A 16987-nucleotide genomic window follows, 5' to 3' on the forward strand; every position below is an offset into this window, starting at 1 on the left:
AATAAATACACTTTCTTGAGTGTTAAATACTTTCTCTCATAGCCAGCGTAACAGCGCTCGGTATGCCGTGTGACCCGACCACAAACGAGTGCAACATTTATCTAAAAAAGAAGCAGTGTCTGCTGTTTACAGAGTGCGTTGATAAAGTTTATTCAAACTTATGACGTCGCGTGTTCCACGTTGGCCCGGACGTGGCAGTAGCCTGCGCTCCTGTGGTGAAATCACGGTGTAAAAGCGGATCACTCAATAATACATCACACTCTAGTTGTGTGCTTCTTCTGTGGCTCTTAGATCTGCTCCCACGGAATCAAACGTCCTCGGACAGTCATGGGGCTCACCATCTCGTCCATCTTCGGCCGGCTTTTTGGCAAAAAGCAGATGAGGATTTTGATGGGTGAGTGCTAACGTTAGATAGCAGCGTTTCCTAAGCTACTGATGGACTTTAGAGTGGGAGAGCGGTTCTCAAACTTTTAAAATTTGGGGGGAAGGGATATAAAACAGAAACAAAAGCCGGCTAGATTCTTGTTAGAAGAAACAAACAAACAAAACAACCATTTTAACCGTGAGTTTTCTTTTATCGTCAGTGGTTCAAAAAGGTTTGGCACTGAAGTCTGCTAACAGCTTCAATTTGAATGGAATTACATTAAAATACATTTTTATCTTACTGTGGTTTTCACTGACACTAACTTTAAAAGAATAGGCCTTTGAAAGAATAACTAAAGAAACTAAAGTGATAACTAAAGTTGTCAATAACTATAAATACTAACAACTTCTTTGAAGGGAACTTGTTACGGCCTTTCACGTTGGTTAACTCGAGTAATTAAGCAATTATCTCCTGATGACGTTTGTTATTTGCGCAAATGACATATGAGAATACAGTAATTGTCTTCTGGTGAGTGATGACTAGCCCTAGAGGAAGACGCTGTTACGCAATTCACAGCTCACAGTAATCGTAAGCACTTAAATTCACTTTTAATATAAACGCTGATTCTTAACCGTGCCGTTTCCCTGCAGTTGGATTGGATGCTGCAGGAAAAACGACCATCCTGTACAAACTGAAGCTGGGTGAAATTGTAACTACTATCCCAACCATCGGTAAGATGTTTTTTTTTTTTCTTTTATATTTTGGAGTTCAGCTATGGTTATTTTATTTTTCCCTTCTGTGCACAGCAATATTAAGAGCTGTCCCTTTTCTTCTTCTTTAAAGGTTTTAATGTGGAGACAGTAGAATTTAAAAATATCAGTTTCACTGTGTGGGACGTGGGTGGCCAGGACAAGATCAGACCACTTTGGAGGCATTACTTCCAGAACACGCAGGTATGAATGTGACTGTCCCACAGCTATGGGACAACTTTGATTTAACAGCCCAAAGATAATTCAGTTCAATTCAAGTTTATTTATATAGCCCCAAATCACAACAGTCAACTCAAGGTGCTTTATACTGGATTACTAGAGAAAGAACCCCCAACAGTCAGATGATCCCCTATGAGCAAGCACTAGGCAACAGTGGGAAGGAAAAATTCCCTTTTAACAGGAAGAAACTTCCAGCAGAACCAGGCTCAGGGAGATTTAGCCATCTGCCTTGACTGGTTAGAGGTGAGGAGAAAGAGAGAAGAAAAAGGAGAGCATAAGGAGACAGAACACACCATATGAGAGGGAGAGGACATAATTTAGTTACATGCAGCAGTGGTGTGTATAGCCACCTGTGAAGTTAAAAAAAAAAAAAAAAAAAAAAAAAAAAGAGACAAGTAGAGAAGAAATGCACAGTTTATCATAGAAAGTCTTACAGCAGCCTGAGACTATAGCTGCACTACTAAGAGGTGCCTCAGGGTCACTTGATCCAGTGCTAACTGTAATCTTTATCAAAAAGGGAAGTTTTAAATCTAATCTTAGTGTATATCATGTCTGTGTCTCGAATCCAAGCTGACATTTCAAGTAAAATTCTGGTTAGACGCTATGTTACTGATGATTAAATAATCTCATGTTTAGTGGAATAGTGTGTCATTGAGCAGCTGGCAGCTAAGAAATAATCACCAGGTAAATCTATTTCAGTGCAACACTTTAATGAAACACAGGTCAAAGTATTGTCCTGAAATAGCAACAAATAGACTGAATAGTGCCAAAGCAGCCATAATATTTAATGAATGTCTTATTATATTTATCATAGTTTAAGTCATTGCGCTTTTTGCACCAAAACTGAGTTTTGTTAATTCTCCCAAGTCTTAATTTGTTTAGGTTGCAGCATGTTTAAATTCATCTTAAAATCTACACGCTGATAGACTGACTGTATTTACTGTTCATTAAATGAGTCACCTTAAATTCTAATGTCATCACTTCAACACTTTTTCTTGTCATGCAGGGACTCATCTTTGTAGTGGACAGTAATGACAGAGAAAGAGTGGCTGAGTCAGCAGAAGAGCTCTCAAAGATGGTATGTACCTGATATGTTCAGATCAGTCCCAACAGCAGCGCATTTTTAGTTTAATTTTGAATCACATTCATGTCTGACACTGGGAAATGGTTAAGTACGAAAAACTATTACATTCTTCTCCCTCCTGGCTCCTAAATCATGTAATGCTGTTCCCAACACGCATTATGAGGACTCATGATGTGAGCCTAGTCTTTAAAAGATGTACTTAAATCTCCCCTCTTGGACCTCCTGTCTCCTTTATGGCATAGTGATAGCTCTAATGCTAGATGACTGTCCTCCTTACTATAGGAGTCTGTGTGTAGTTTGAAGTGTTTATTGATTTGTTCATGCCTTAGTGGAGAAAAAAAAGGTTGTGTTCTCATAATATGTCATCTAAAAATCCTGTTTTAGCTGTGGAGTTCACTGTTCACCAATGAATGCTGAACAACGTTGCTATATTTACTTCTTCTGAGCCATCCAAAAGCAAAAAGTATCCACTCCATTAATTGTCATATTATAAATGCTTTTCTGGTGCCTTAGTGTTACTGACATAGTCCATGAAAATTATGTAAACTCTTTTGAATTATGTGTGCCTAAATCTGTCCCATAATATCAGATATTTATCCAATTTACACATATTTAAAATTTTACCTTGAAGTATGTAAAAATGTAACGTGTTACAAAGTAATCTTAAAGAGTTTACATATTGCTCAGTTTGTAGTTTGCTTATAGATTCAGATGATTTAGTTTACCAAATCTCTCCCTAGAAATGGTCAACAAAGTTGCCAACCCTCTACAATGCTTTTAAAAAGTGTTTAGTAGACAAATGACAATAATGTTGTACTGTTCGGGAAGAGCATGCAGAAGTATTTATGGTGTAGAACCATGAACCCATCGTCCCAAAAGTGAAGCATGGCGGTGGGTGCATCATAATTTGTGGCTCCTTTGCTGCCTCTGGGCTTCAACAGGGCCATATAGTCGAGGAGAAAATTAATTATCAAGTTTATCGGAACATGAAACAGGATAATTTTAGGGTAGCTGTCTGCCAACTCGATCTGAATACAAGTTAGATGCTGAAGCAGGAACATAAGTCTGATCATTGGTAACAAGACAAAGATGTAAATTCATTAGAGATGTTGTTCACCCCAGTTATCTTGGGACGAACATGAAACCTGTAATCTGATTTCTGCCCATGCAGCTGCAGGAAGACGAGTTGAAAGATGCAGTTTTGCTGGTATTCGCTAACAAACAAGATCTTCCCAACGCTTTATCGGTCAGCGAGCTGACAGACAAACTTGGCCTTCACGCCCTCCGCAGCAGAACTGTAAGTAATTTGAGTAGAAAACACAGTCTTTACACTAGTAGTAAGAGTCAAAAAATGTGTAGAGCTTTCACAATCTCACATTATCTAACCCCACAGTGGCACATTGAGTCTACCTGCGCCACCCAGGGCACTGGGCTGTATGAAGGACTTGACTGGCTATCCAAAGAGTTGTCCAAGAACTAAGGAGGGACTGGCTGAACAGAAGAAAGAGACTAAACGCCACATGATGGGACTGAAGGCAACAGACATTCAGTCCAGAAACATTACAGCACCAATGTTCACACAAAGGACAAGGCTGATGGACAATGTAGTCATCTTTGGGAAAAATTAATATCTCCTCATTTTTCTTATATTATCAGTAACATTAATATCTCTTGGCCTAGTGTCTATTCTTTTTGTTTCTACTTATCACCACTTATCATTTCCATTTAATGCCTTGGCTCCCGTCTAGGAAGCGTCTGCAGTAATCAGTTCCTTGTACTAGGACTTTATCTTCCTCGAGCCTTTGCTTGGGGATATATGAAAAAACAAAAATCTTTTATATAAAGACAATTTGTAGGCTACAAACTGTGAATGTTAAACCCAACCCTGTGTCCTTAATCTAATGCCAACTCATTTTTGAAAAAGCTTGTGGCTTCCAGTCTGAGGTGCGGGACGATTGCAGCGATTTTGTTAATAGTCTGGAATCTCATGGATCCACAAAGGAGCATCGTGCCTTCTGATCCCTCTTTGCCTAAATCTGAGTAATCCTTTCTTTAGCACATTGTTAGGTTATAGTCCTTCCTAAGATGCTTTTGTAAGACAAAATTATGCAACAAGACTGTTTTGTGTCAGATTGCATTCTGTGGTGCAGCAAACCAACACCAAAGTGAGTACAGATTTTGTACTGCGAGTTTGAACATCTGTGAATTTGGCTCATTTGCCTTGTATTGCTTTTTTTTTTTCTATTTTTTTTTTCCTGAACACCATGAAAAAAGAGGATTTAATAACAATTTAAGTTCTTTTATCCTGTGTTCTTCTGTCCTCCCAGACAGAAAATCTTTTTTTTTACTCAAAGGCGGAAGGAAGCATCTTTTCAGTGTTGACACAAGACCAGTGTCATTGCAACACAGTAAAGTAGCATATTTTTCTTTTTCTTTTTTTTTTTTTTTTTTTGTCACTTTTGTCTTTTTCCTAACAGTACATAGTACATAGTTGTATTGTGACAAATACTGTTACATTCTTGATTGTTCTGTTATCTTCAAACATACCATACCCATCAGTTTATTTAGGTATACATTCCAACTAGTGCTTTCAGATGCTGACACTTCTCAAAAATATTCTCTTAATATTTTCCAAATAAAGCTACTGTTAAACATGTTGTAGACTCCACTCATTGTTGAGGACATTCAGTTTTCTCTGTGTTTTTATAAAAGGGCAGGCTAGGTCACACGTTCTTAGTTTTCAGATTTGTTTCATCACTCAGCTTTATCAGGAACTGGGCTGCAGAGAGGAAGTAAAAGTTTTTAGTACCAACTCTGTTTTGGGCTGTAACTTGGACGGGGTCCTCGCAAACAGATCTCGTCTTCTGCCTGTCTTTGCTTATGTATTACAAGCGCTACGTTTTCCTCTTGTTAAATGTATCCTCGATGCTTGGGTATGACCCAGGGTTATCCGTGCAGCAGACTGTACTGCTTCTGCATGTTGAAAAGAGCCCCAGGCAGCAAAGTTTATTTCTGCTAATGTAACTAAGAGGTTAGAGGTGAAAATAAGCTGACTGTAATATAACAAATGGGGAGCTGGAGGCAGTACGCTGAAAATAGCTATCAGTGCTTTGAGTAAAACCTTCAGCCTACATGACCTCAGTGCAGTTTTCCTTCATTTTGATTGCTAATGGTATATGATGGTGCCTTGGAGAGAAAAGCAGCTTGAAGTATGTGTATTTCTTCTACATGTTAGTGCTAGTGTCCGGTCTGTTGGTCTTTTGTAACAATTTGAATGGAAAACGTCAAAGCTAAGAACCAGGCTCTCACAGTGATTTAACATGAATACAGATTGGGTAATAGAGCGGTTTAATCACAAATACTATGGTGCACTGGAAAAGGCAGAGCAGCTCATTCGCAGCATCTGCCCAAATTAACAGTCAAAGTAAAGAGTGGTAAAAAGTGGAAACAAAATTCACAAAGACAGTAATTTTGTAAAGATGTAGTTTTTAAAAGAAAGCTTTGTAATGTAGCGCTCCATGTTTCCCCAGTATGTCCTGTGCTGGACAGAATCAGATGTGTGAAATCTATCCACCATATGGTAACCATTTTTTAAAGGGGAGATAAGTGAGGGGAGGGCTGGAGGCAGGGTTTATCATCATCTTTTCATCATTACCATGCTGTTCTTGTTGCAGCACTGCAGGGGGCAGTATTGTCAAAGATGATTCACAATTGTGGGCAATAAGATTAAGATGTGTGGCAATTTTCTTTGGTCAGAGATGAAGACAGTCAAGTAAAATTTACTTTTGTAAATCATTAGATTAACAATTCAATTTCTCAGGACCTCAAGCTACACTATATTGCCAAAAGTATTTGCTCATTTGCCTTCACATGCATATGAACTTGAGTCACATCCCATTGTTAATCCATATGATGTCAGCCCACCCTTTGCAACTATAACAGCTTCAACTCTTCTGGGAAATTTGGAACTCACTGAGTTCCTGAGAGCGATTTCACAAAGCAGTCTCCATGCCTAGGTGATTGGTTTTATATACCTGTGATGAAGAAAGTGATTGGAACACCTGAATTCAATGATTTGGATGGGTGAGTGAATACTTTGGGCAATAATGGTGTAAGTAAAATCATGTATGAAGCCAGCTGCCAGGTAATTAGGACATACACAGTGTTTATAGGTGAACGTATAAGGATTATATACTTGGCTTGGTATGGTGCATGAGTGTCTCTCCTAATGTATTTATGACAGCTAATCAGGCTTAGTGGAGCTGGGTCATCACACAGTTTTGTTAGTGAGTGCATGTGGCGTGCATCAAGATAAATGAGCCCATGCGTACTCTACTTTGTTGATCAGCTTTTTTTGGTCATATTTCTTATAGCCTTATAGAAATACATTAAATGGGATTTACACCATCACTTTCCAACATAATCAGAAAGGTAAGCTTTAAATTTAATTGTGGTTTATTACATGTGGAGTTACACAACAAAATATAGTGGGATTGAGCTTAAAGCAGAAGTTAAGTTAATTTCAGAACTGAGACTCTTGCATAGTAAGCAAAATGGCCTAAAAGTAATACAAATACTGTCAGTTTGCAAACTGTATGTTTGCGAAAGGTGAGATATGCAAGAAGGCAAAGGGAGGCTGCTATTTTGTGCAGTTGAGGCATTCTTCACACTTATAAGAGCAAAGGCTGATTTTGTGATTTCCCTAATTTCACCTGTGCAGTATGATGCCATCATTGACCCCACACATATCAGTACCACAGCCCGCCTATTCCCAGGCCAGGGAGAATCTGGTGAAAGCTATCCCACCCAAGCTCCTCTGTCTACTGGCCTGTGGAGGTAAAGATTGTCGCTATGAAGGACCAGAGTGCTGGAAGTTAAACCAGCAAGTTATTCAAGGCACTTTCTCCTCCTGGTGAGACTGTTTGACAATCTCATACATGCCATTGTGTTGTGTGTGTTTTAGCAAAAACAACAATGGGTTCATACTGACTATGAACTTCTATGTGTCATAGGGTAACGGATGATATAATTGCCATGGCAAGACCATCCAGTTACCTAATTGAGAAGTACAACATCATACATCAATTTCAAAGGTAATCACTGGTCAATATTGTCTGTGTAGTGAGTGGATATGCATGGTGCCTGCATGCTTACAGGAATTATTACAAAAAAGGAAGGGCATAAGGCATCTTACATCACTTCTTTATAATGACATTTAATGACTTCAGTAGTTTTACAATTACTGGAACATCCATAGCAAGTAACTCACTTCTTTGACTTTTGTTCTCAGGTTAAACATCAGATCGATCATTAATATGCAGCTCCCAGGGGAGCATGCTCACTGTGGACCTCCTCTGGACCCTGAAAGTGGTTTCACATACTCTCCACAGACCTTCATGGACAATGACAGTGAGATCTTAACACACTGAAAGCAAAGCATATTAAAGAAAACAGTTTGTGTGTAGACATGCTGATAGCTTCTTATGCACCATGTTTATTTGCAGTTTACTTTTACAACTTTGGGATGCCAGATTTTGGCGTGTCATCTCTTGTTGGGTTAATTGATGCAGTGAAGGTTCTGGCCTTTGCGGTGAGGGAAGGAAGAGTGGCTGTGCACTGTCATGCAGGCCTGGGCAGGACAGGTGGGATTAACAATATAATCTATATACTCCATCTAATGCTTAAGTAAGTATTGTGTGTGGCAGCTTGTCCACATATAATGCTCTTGTGATGCTCATATTGATGACCAGGTGTCCTGATAGCCTGCTACTTAATCTACACCCTGCGCATCAGCCCCAGCGAGGCCGTCCACTTTGTGCGGATTAAACGGCCTCGCTCTATCCAAACCCGGGCACAGATAAGCCAGGTGTTTGATTTTGCTCGGCTGCTTGGCACACAGCTGGTTCAGTACCCAGACCTTAACCTGAGGCATGGAGCCCCTTTCACCCTGCAGCACTATCTAAACCGACAAGCACTGCTGCTGCATGGCCAGGAGGCTCGCAATCTCAGACAAACACCAAAGGTCTGGATTTTGTCATCATTATACATTAATCCTGTATCATGAAATGCCTCTCTGTACTCTGGAACAATTAACCTTCTCCTCTTTTCTGACTTCCACTTGATTAGGTAGTGTACCTTGTGTGTGTGCGTCTCTCCTGCTTGGCTCTGGGTCTCCCTTCTCCTCCAGAGGTCTATGCTGAATTGGAGAAAAGGTCTACAATTAGGGTCCTGAACAGTGCTGTAAGAGAGACTCTGGTGTCCAAACATTATTTGCCCTTGCTGAGAGGTCATAGAGGCTCGTGGGTGGGCTCAGGGTCAGTGTCCTCCTGGGACGATCCATTAGGGTTTTTGGAGCGGAAGAGAGAGGTGCTGATGGACAAACGCAGCTACAGTGACTCTGACCTGAGCAAAATCACAGTAAATGAGGTGAAATATTAAAATTATGCATCTAGAATTATTCAGTTATTCTGAATGTCTTTTGTAAATTCGGACTGATTACAGAGGATTTTTTCACTTTGTTGCATTCTGTACTAAAGGGACTGGAGGTGAATCCATACTACACCACAGCACTTGGAGATGAGAAACACTGGTGCGTACAGGATCTCATACGAGCTGATCTCAGACCAGTTAGTCCGGTCTTTGGTGGTCTCTCATCAGACTACCAGACCACCAAAAAGGAAACTCACATACTCAATATCCCAATGTCCAGCATGAAAACAAGCAGCAGCTGTGCTAAGCGATCAAAATGCAAGGCTAAAAAAGCTCTTCCAAAATACAACTCCAACATAGAGGTAACCCTACTCTAATTTTTATTTGGCTTGTTTTAAAAATTTTTTTGTTGTGAATGCATTCTAACCTCTGTCATGTGCTGCAGCTGTGCAGAAATCTCCATAACCCAGGCCACACCTCGATGGCTCGTCCTGTGGCGAAAGCAATGGCAGAGCAAGGTCCTCCAGGAGAAACAGTTCTGCAAAGGTCGGCTCTGCTGCAGGTAAATAGAACGAATAAACAATGATTATTATAAATTACAACATATCAGTGAATTAATACTACTACTCACCTTTTCAACAGGAGGAACTGAACAGTAGTGAGTGTGGGTGGGCTTTACTGGTCACTGAATCAGATCCCCATGTTCTCTGCTGCCTCTTGTGGACCTGGCTGGAGAAGTTAAGGGTTAGTGGCATCAAGCAAAGAATTTCTGATTAAGCTCCCTGTACTACAGTTTCTCTCTCAATTTTATCTGTTTTCTCCAACCTCATCCAGGAGCCTGTTCTGAGTGCCGAGGATATAGAAAGGTTGAGTATTGGAGCAAGTAACAGGAATCCTCTCAGTGTGCTCAAGAAGGTAAGCAAACAATCTCCAGAGTCTTCTTACCAAACAAGGTGCTCTAAATCTCCTCAGCAATGATATAAAATGTTATTTGGGATATTACATTATTACAGCCACAGAGACACACCATTTACTGTCTGCTGAGCTGTGTGAGCACAGTGACCAGCCTGTGTCCACACAGGGAGGAGGCAGTTCTTCACCGCCTGATGCGAGCACTTACAAGGGTAAGACAGTGTGGAAGTTCAGTAAGTAAATCCTGTTGTGTTTTGCTCTAAATAAAACGTTTTTTTCTTTTTCAAAGTAGTATAATTGTCTGGGTTTTTTGTGTGTGTATCTTACAGCGCCCTCAAGTGGAAGTGGAAAGCCTTGCACCTTTAATGAAAGTCCTGAAGGCCACTTTGAGAGAAACCTTCCATAACTACAGATACTTCACTAGAGCCTGCAGTACCAATGCTACACTTTGAAGAGCAGAGTCCATATAATAACAAAAACTGATAACCATGTTTTTTTTATAGCAGTATTTAATCCTGGTTACTCAGTGTGAGCAAAATCAGGAGGGATCATGACTTTTTTGACAAATCACAGTAGGAAAAGTAGAGGTGCAGTTACATCTAACTGCTTCAGTTGTAGGATCCTGTCAGCGTTCTCTGTCACACTGTTATGGCTTAGCCAACAATGAAGCTGCACTTGTGTTTCTTTTCCCAATATGACAAAATGGAAAGCCTGCTGTGGAAAAATGCCTATTATAGTGTGGTGTTTGGGGTGCATCTCGAGCAGAATTTGACTTCTGAAGACCTCCCTTCCTCTTCATATCTCATCTTTATTATCTTACCCTTTTTAAAATATCACAATTTCACAATAGATGTGGGCCCAACAACATGGCTATCTCCTAATATTTTAAATGTAACAAATAAAGTGTCAGCTACACAATCTAACAAGAACTATAAACTGTCCCACTGTCACAGTCTAAAGTGTGTTAATGTAGTTCAGTTTTAAGCGCTCTCTCTGACACTATGATTTTGTGTTTGTGATGTATTCTGCTGATACCATCACACACTTCGACAGTTCACTGAGGGCAATTTAAATGTACCGGTGTCTAAAAAAAAAATGAGCTTAAGATGATTTCCAGTAGAGGACATTAATATCAAGTCATCTATTTGTGTTTCATTGGATTCCAATGATTGAGACGCCTCCTTATATGAAGTCCTTGAAACAACAGTTACTAGGCAAAAAGTAAAAAAAAAAGTCAGGAGTGTACAGCTACGCCTACAACTTCATCTGTGCCATGGACTGGTCCTACATAGAGTGCTGGAAAAGTGGTTAAACTTGAAATAAAGTTAGAATTCACTAATAATTTTTTATTGCAACAAACATTTTATCGTTTAGTTTAGCCTTGAATAACATATCAGGTACTACCGTTAGTCCAAAGAAGTTAAATCCAAGCAGTGTGTCCACAGTTTGACCCTGTAGCTGAACAGTATTTCATACCTAATAAATCATTTACAACATCTGCATAATGTATTGCATGTATTTACACTTCCTGCATATCTCTGGTTAAATGTGAGTGAGTGAGACAGGCATTATAATACAGAGACAAGACACTGACTAGAAACTTTTCAAGGGTTTATTATTTTTATTATTAATATTAATATTGTATTTTTTTTAAATTGGACTACACTGGTTAAAGAACTTTGTATTCAAAACATATTGAGAATGAGTGTCAGAGAGTCATATCCATGGCAACGTTGTCATAGTGAAGTTCACAAGCATCAAACAATCTGTATTTGGGTTCAACGCACATGCTCAGTTCCGCGGAAAAAGCCGGACACGGACTCACAGCAGGATCGGGATTTTGTAAGTTAAAATCATGAATCTGTTTTAAGTCAGTAACTGAAGAAAACTCTGTGCGGTTATTCAGTAAATTAGCACGCACATGGTAGAAAGGGATTTCGTTAGCAGCTTTTACTGTTTTTGCTGTAGCACAAACTGTTATCAACCACAGGCCTCTGCCAAAAATGTATGCCCAAGTAAAGGAATTTATGATTCATGAACTTAGCTTGGTGCTTTATATAACTCATTAATATGCCAAGTGCTTGTGTTCACAGGTGAGTGCAAAGCTGTTTTATAATTGTTTATCACTTACGTTCAATCTGTGCGAGTTAGCAAATGATTGGTGTTAGCGTTCTCATTCATCTGGAATGAATTATTATTATTATATTATTATTATTCCAAATCTGTTGCTATTAGCTCCGTGATGTAGCTGTTGGAGCCACACTCCTATTACCAATGAGCCATTCAGAAAGAACTTGTACTGCATCAAGAACAAGTTCCCTAAAGAGAACTACCTTCATCCATAGTAATGTACTTTCTTAAAAGTTGTTTTTTTGTAAACTGCTGAAGAAATACAGCACTTACTGGGTCTGCAGTCTGATCTATTAGCATTTGTAAAGTGAGCTAAACTTCTAAGTAATAAAGGAAAGAGACCATGAGAAGGCACATGTCAATAGCTATTTAAAAAATATCTTAACCATACATTTTAGTGCCTAGATTTTTATGCTACCGCCTAACAAAAGATGAGCGTGGTTTCATATTATAGTGGTTTACATTTTCGCCTAAGTGGAAGAAGACTGGTTCGATCCTGGGAAGAGACACAAATCCCTTTGGGGTTGCAACAGGCAGGGCATCTGGTGTAAAAAAAAAATATGCTAACTCAAACATGTGGTGATCCCTTGTCAATAAGGGAGCAGCCGGAAGAAAGATGAGTGAATTGTTTGTGTATTTTTAGATTAGGTGCAAGTCTCCTTTTCTCATCCATTTTTTTCATGACTTAAATGCCAACCCATTTCTGTCTCAAGGTAATGATGAGGAGTGAGCCTTGGGTTGGTACCTGGAGGCCCCACAAGCCAAGAGGGCCTATAGCTGCCCTCTATGGTAGCCCTGGGCCCAAGTATGCACTGCCTGGACTCACAGGTAGTATCAAAATTGCATTTAAAATTTTTTTATTATTATTAGCACTATTATTATATTTAGTTTGACAGTAATGATGTGTCCTTGTTCTTTGTTAAAGGTGTGTCTAAACATGACCCTACTAAATACAAAGCCCCAGTATTCAGCCTTGGGGCACGTCCTAAGGAAGTAAATACTAACCTTTCCCCTGGGCCAATATACATGATTCCTTCCAACATCACCAGAGAGGGCCAAAGCGGCACACCTGCCTTTTCACTCCACAGCCGTCCAAAGGAACCCAAGTTCTTCAAACCTCCTGGACCAGGTCAGCAGAACTCCTCACACATTAAATGCACAATAAAATGCTTTACTCCTGGTCTCTTTATATAAATCTCTTTGTTGTGATCAGGGCAGTATTCCCCAGACCACTCAGAAAAGCTGACCTTCCGCTCCGCTCCTGCTTATTCTCTGTCAGGCAGGAACAAGGAATTAGGCGGTAACAGAACACCAGGTAACATTTGTCTTTGGTGTTGTGTGCTTACACTATGAATGTCAAAGTTTCATAATACAAAATCTGTAAACTTTATCTGTTGCTCATACTGCAGGTCCTGCCACCTATTCTCTTCCTCCTGTGATGGGGACAAAAACTGCAGTTGCATCTTCTGCTCCCAGCTTCTCAATAAGTGGCCGCTGCAAAACTGGAACCTTCTATGAGGACCTGAAGAAGGTACATAGTTCTACGAGTAACATATGTATCAAAATTTATATTTCACCAAAAATCCACCATCTATAGATGTTTGATTTTTTTCATGCTTATGTATATTTATTGTATTATTTGATATTTTTGGGAACCTCTAGTTTCTTTGTGCGACCTTTGACTTCACATGTGTAACAGTTGGGTTGCGTTCGGTGGTGAAGAGGAGGCAGCAGACGTACTTAGCAGACAGTCAAAAATGCACAACCACACTGGTACTGGGAATTCCACAATGTTGTCCTTTAATAAACATACTCTTCACCAACCTTATAAAGGCCGGTTGAACGGCTGCTGCATTATCATACATGAAAATAAGCAGTGTTCATACAACCTATAACTTTACAAAGAGTTAGGGAGATAGAAAAATAGAGGTACGCCTGGATCCATGCGTCCGTCTGCCAAAATGTTTCTCCCACGCTCTCTACAGAGGAGCGGTGGCGCACACTTGTGACATCACTAACAAACGCTTAGACTGTCGTAAAGAGACACCACACAATTATGACTGTTACACATGGATGCCACTTCCAGTGGTTTCCCACTATGCTCCTGTTAAATGCAATAGAAGTGCTAAAAAGGTGTTAAAACCTCACGTCTTACGTCTTGTTGTTGGGTGTTTTTAGTGTAAACTGTTGTTTTCTGCCAAGTAGCATCTTAATTTGCCAATCTGAAACTAGGCTGCAAGGGCATGCAGGTGGTTTCAGTGAGTGTGGAAAACACATCCAAGTCCCAAATATGCAAGGTTTCCTACCACTGCTTTGAGTATACAGACTAGTTTGCAGTAAGCAATTTTTGATGTCTTGTCTTCTAAATGTTAATTAATGTTGAATTAATACTGATAAATATAGATAGTTATGAGTATGAGAGGTAGTTATGAGGATGTGAAAAATAAGAGGGTTTTTTGCATTTTCTCTGAGCATTGCAAATTCTGATCTTGGGCTGAATTTGCTGGGATGTCCACTGGGAAGATTGTGGCATTGCGTTGAGGAAGTTTTTGCTTCAGCTCACCGCCAGAGCCGCACTTCACTTGGCATGCTGGTTAACACAATACCACAATCCAGACCAGCAAACTAACAAAACTTTTGCTTTTGTAGAGGCAATCACGCTTGCCAATAATCAGATAATCCGTTCATTTGATTATCAACATCTGGCTGTGACTTACTCTCTTAAGTCCAATAGAAGAAGGAATTTTTTTTACAGGACTGCATAGAGTCCTGTGAAAACTTTCTTTTTCTCATGACTGTAGCAGTAAAGACAGTGTTTAATAGTTGTAATGGTTATACATGGTTATAATCCCATTGCCATTTTTCTTTTTAATAAAATATATCTAAATCATTAAGGTTATGTTTTCATGTTTTAGATAAAACAGGACATGCTGTTGTGTAATAGTAGAGGGATTTCTCCAAAAATGAGTGCTGCAAAATCTGCTCTCTCAAATATTAATTAAGGATTAATTATCTGCCCATTCATCCATTTTCTTCCTCTTATCTGTGCCTGGGTTGTTGCTGAGGGATGTGGTCGAATGCCTTCTCCAAGTACACAAAACACATGTAGTCTGGATGGGCAAACTCTCACACACAGTTGAATATCCTCAAGAGGATAAAGAGCCGGTCTAGCATTCTGGAACAATGGCAAAAACTGCATCTGAGGTTCAGTTAATGGATGAACTCTCTTTTCCAGTACCCTGGTATAGACCTTCCCAGTGAGGCTGAGTACTGTGATCCCCCTATATTTACCTCTTCATTTATAGCATCCTCCCCAGCTAATTGATCCAACTCGCCACCAGGTGGTTATCAGCTGACAGCTCAGCTCCTCTTTTTACCCGAGTGTCCAGAATATACAGCCACAGATCTGATGATACGATTACAAAATTGATCATCAACCTCTGATTTGCACAGAAGTCCAATAACAGAACACCACTTGGGTTCAGATCAGGCAGGCCATTCTTCCTAGCCATGCCCTTCCAGGACTAACTGTGGTTGCCCATGTGAGTGTTGAAGTCTCCCAATAGGACGACAAAGTCACCAGACAGAAGGAAAAACTGTTTATGTTTCGTCTGTCTAAAAGAAAAAAAAAATGAGCCAATGTATCAAATTTTTAAATCACCAAATACCGTTATCAGTATCTTAAAAATGCTCTATTCAGGCTCTATTCTCTGTTAACAAAACTCTACCTTATCTTATCTTCCACCCACCAGTGGCAATTTCATATATTTTATAAATAACAATTAATTTAAAACAGTGAACATACACAAGTGTACATTACCACACTGAAAGAATTATGAAATAACATAAAACAAATATGCAAATATGGCATAAAAAATAAGGAGTGAGCTCACTCTCACTCCTAGCAATTCTGATTTCTTGTTGTTATCTATGCTTTTGATTCTCTTGACCCTAGACTCCTGGCCCTGCTGCCTATAAAGCTGTAGACCCCTGTATTTCTGGGCGGAAGCCTCCCCAATTCAGCATGACAGGCCGCAACTTCACTCCGAGTGAAGCCACAGGGAAACCAGGACCAGGAGCATACTACCCTGAGCAGGTAAGAAACCTCATCATGTCTTTTTGATCCCAGATGCCTCACAAATATGAATATTTCTTATTCATCAAGATTTTTTCTTCCTAGGTAAACCTTACAAAAACCCAAGCCCCGAGCTTTACCTTTGGACTGCGTCATTCTCAGTACATCGCACCGATCACTGTGGATGCTGAATACTGTCATCTATGATCTCTTAATTTACATAGAAATGACCACAGCAGTTTTTGAATAAAGCATAAAATACAAACAGCTCAGCTCAAAATTAAGATTGTATTTTAATCCCAAAAGTTTAGGCCACATTTTAATTGGTACTTGTCCATTTGTCAGTATTTCAGGTCAATTAAATACAATGAAGGAAAGAATTTGAAATATATATCTAAAAAAAATTATGGCAGCACAGGAACAAACTCTAAGCATGAGATCGATAGAGGCTGGGGTATACCACACAAGGCAAGACCCCAGGTGCAGACTGTGTAGAGATAGTATACAGGAACATTTGTGCCGAGTATGACCTGGAAGTCCCGAGGTCAAAATGGGATACGCCCCCACGGATCGTATCCCATGATAGAATGATAGAGCTAAGATCCTGTGGGGACTTCCAGATACAGGCAGATAAACTTGTAATAATTAACCATAGTATTTGTGGACAAGCAGAGGAAGAAAGCTGTAGTGATAGATGTTTCAATACCAAACGATGGTAACATCAAGAGGAAGGTACACGAGAAGCTCGATAAATACCAAGGGCTGAGAGAAGAGGTAGAGAGGATGTGGACGGTGAAGGTAATTGTTGTCCCTGTGGTAATCCGAACACTCGGGGCATTGATTGATTGATACACCTGTTTCCATAGAGAGCCAGTGTTACTCACAAATAAAACATCTATGTAGACAAGCACATTATTATATCAAGAACTTTGTTGCACCAATCACAAACTCCTAGTGAACACAACCTAACTGCACAAAGACCCATGCACCAAAACAGTGAGCAT

General features: G+C 39.7%; 3 protein-coding genes across 6 annotated transcripts; all 3 read left to right on the forward strand.

The window, feature by feature from the left end:
* Window positions 1–170: 170 nt before the first annotated feature.
* On the forward strand, window positions 171–5093 carry LOC115781928 (ADP-ribosylation factor 5-like). Its single transcript, XM_030731869.1, has 6 exons — window positions 171–394; window positions 1015–1095; window positions 1208–1317; window positions 2360–2431; window positions 3609–3734; window positions 3831–5093. Exons 1-6 carry the CDS (start codon window positions 328–330, stop codon window positions 3915–3917), a joined length of 543 nt encoding a protein of 180 aa, XP_030587729.1. The 5' UTR covers window positions 171–327; the 3' UTR covers window positions 3918–5093.
* A 1268-nt stretch (window positions 5094–6361) lies between these two features.
* Window positions 6362–11280, forward strand: LOC115781668 (protein tyrosine phosphatase domain-containing protein 1). 4 transcript variants are annotated; one of them, XM_030731464.1, is made up of 14 exons: window positions 6362–6520; window positions 7158–7349; window positions 7450–7530; window positions 7728–7846; window positions 7942–8079; window positions 8188–8459; window positions 8564–8716; window positions 8840–8863; window positions 8974–9228; window positions 9312–9428; window positions 9509–9610; window positions 9701–9781; window positions 9880–10011; window positions 10108–11280. In XM_030731464.1, the coding sequence occupies exons 1-14, from the start codon at window positions 6477–6479 to the stop codon at window positions 10228–10230; spliced, it is 1833 nt and encodes a 610-aa protein (XP_030587324.1). In that variant the 5' UTR covers window positions 6362–6476; the 3' UTR covers window positions 10231–11280. The 4 variants fall into 4 exon arrangements, with proteins under 4 accessions (XP_030587324.1, XP_030587321.1, XP_030587322.1 ...); XM_030731461.1 differs by having other exon boundaries at window positions 8564–8863; XM_030731462.1 differs by having other exon boundaries at window positions 8564–8863; window positions 9880–9990.
* A 186-nt stretch (window positions 11281–11466) lies between these two features.
* cimap1b (ciliary microtubule associated protein 1B) lies at window positions 11467–16250 on the forward strand. Its single transcript, XM_030731465.1, has 7 exons — window positions 11467–11620; window positions 12622–12736; window positions 12834–13037; window positions 13122–13223; window positions 13318–13439; window positions 15864–16004; window positions 16089–16250. Exons 1-7 carry the CDS (start codon window positions 11480–11482, stop codon window positions 16188–16190), a joined length of 927 nt encoding a protein of 308 aa, XP_030587325.1. The 5' UTR covers window positions 11467–11479; the 3' UTR covers window positions 16191–16250.
* Window positions 16251–16987: the final 737 nt, after the last annotated feature.

The sequence above is a fragment of the Archocentrus centrarchus genome, chromosome 6 (assembly GCF_007364275.1).
Source record: "Archocentrus centrarchus isolate MPI-CPG fArcCen1 chromosome 6, fArcCen1, whole genome shotgun sequence".
NCBI classification, from domain to species: domain Eukaryota; kingdom Metazoa; phylum Chordata; class Actinopteri; order Cichliformes; family Cichlidae; genus Archocentrus; species Archocentrus centrarchus.

Excerpts from the sequence above, each read along its gene's own strand:
- cimap1b (XM_030731465.1), top strand. The coding sequence starts at position 11,480 with ATGAGTGTCAGAGAGTCATATCCATGGCAACGTTGTCATAGTGAAGTT. Across the intron at positions 13,224-13,317 it reads AGGCGGTAACAGAACACCAG|GTCCTGCCACCTATTCTCTT; the intron begins GTAACATTTGTC and ends CTCATACTGCAG. Across the intron at positions 16,005-16,088 it reads GAGCATACTACCCTGAGCAG|GTAAACCTTACAAAAACCCA; the intron begins GTAAGAAACCTC and ends TTTTCTTCCTAG.
- LOC115781928 (XM_030731869.1), top strand. The coding sequence starts at position 328 with ATGGGGCTCACCATCTCGTCCATCTTCGGCCGGCTTTTTGGCAAAAAG. Across the intron at positions 1,318-2,359 it reads ATTACTTCCAGAACACGCAG|GGACTCATCTTTGTAGTGGA; the intron begins GTATGAATGTGA and ends CTTGTCATGCAG. Across the intron at positions 2,432-3,608 it reads CAGAAGAGCTCTCAAAGATG|CTGCAGGAAGACGAGTTGAA; the intron begins GTATGTACCTGA and ends CTGCCCATGCAG.
- LOC115781668 (XM_030731461.1), top strand. The coding sequence starts at position 6,477 with ATGAAGAAAGTGATTGGAACACCTGAATTCAATGATTTGGATGG. Across the intron at positions 7,847-7,941 it reads GACCTTCATGGACAATGACA|TTTACTTTTACAACTTTGGG; the intron begins GTGAGATCTTAA and ends GTTTATTTGCAG. Across the intron at positions 9,229-9,311 it reads AATACAACTCCAACATAGAG|CTGTGCAGAAATCTCCATAA; the intron begins GTAACCCTACTC and ends CATGTGCTGCAG.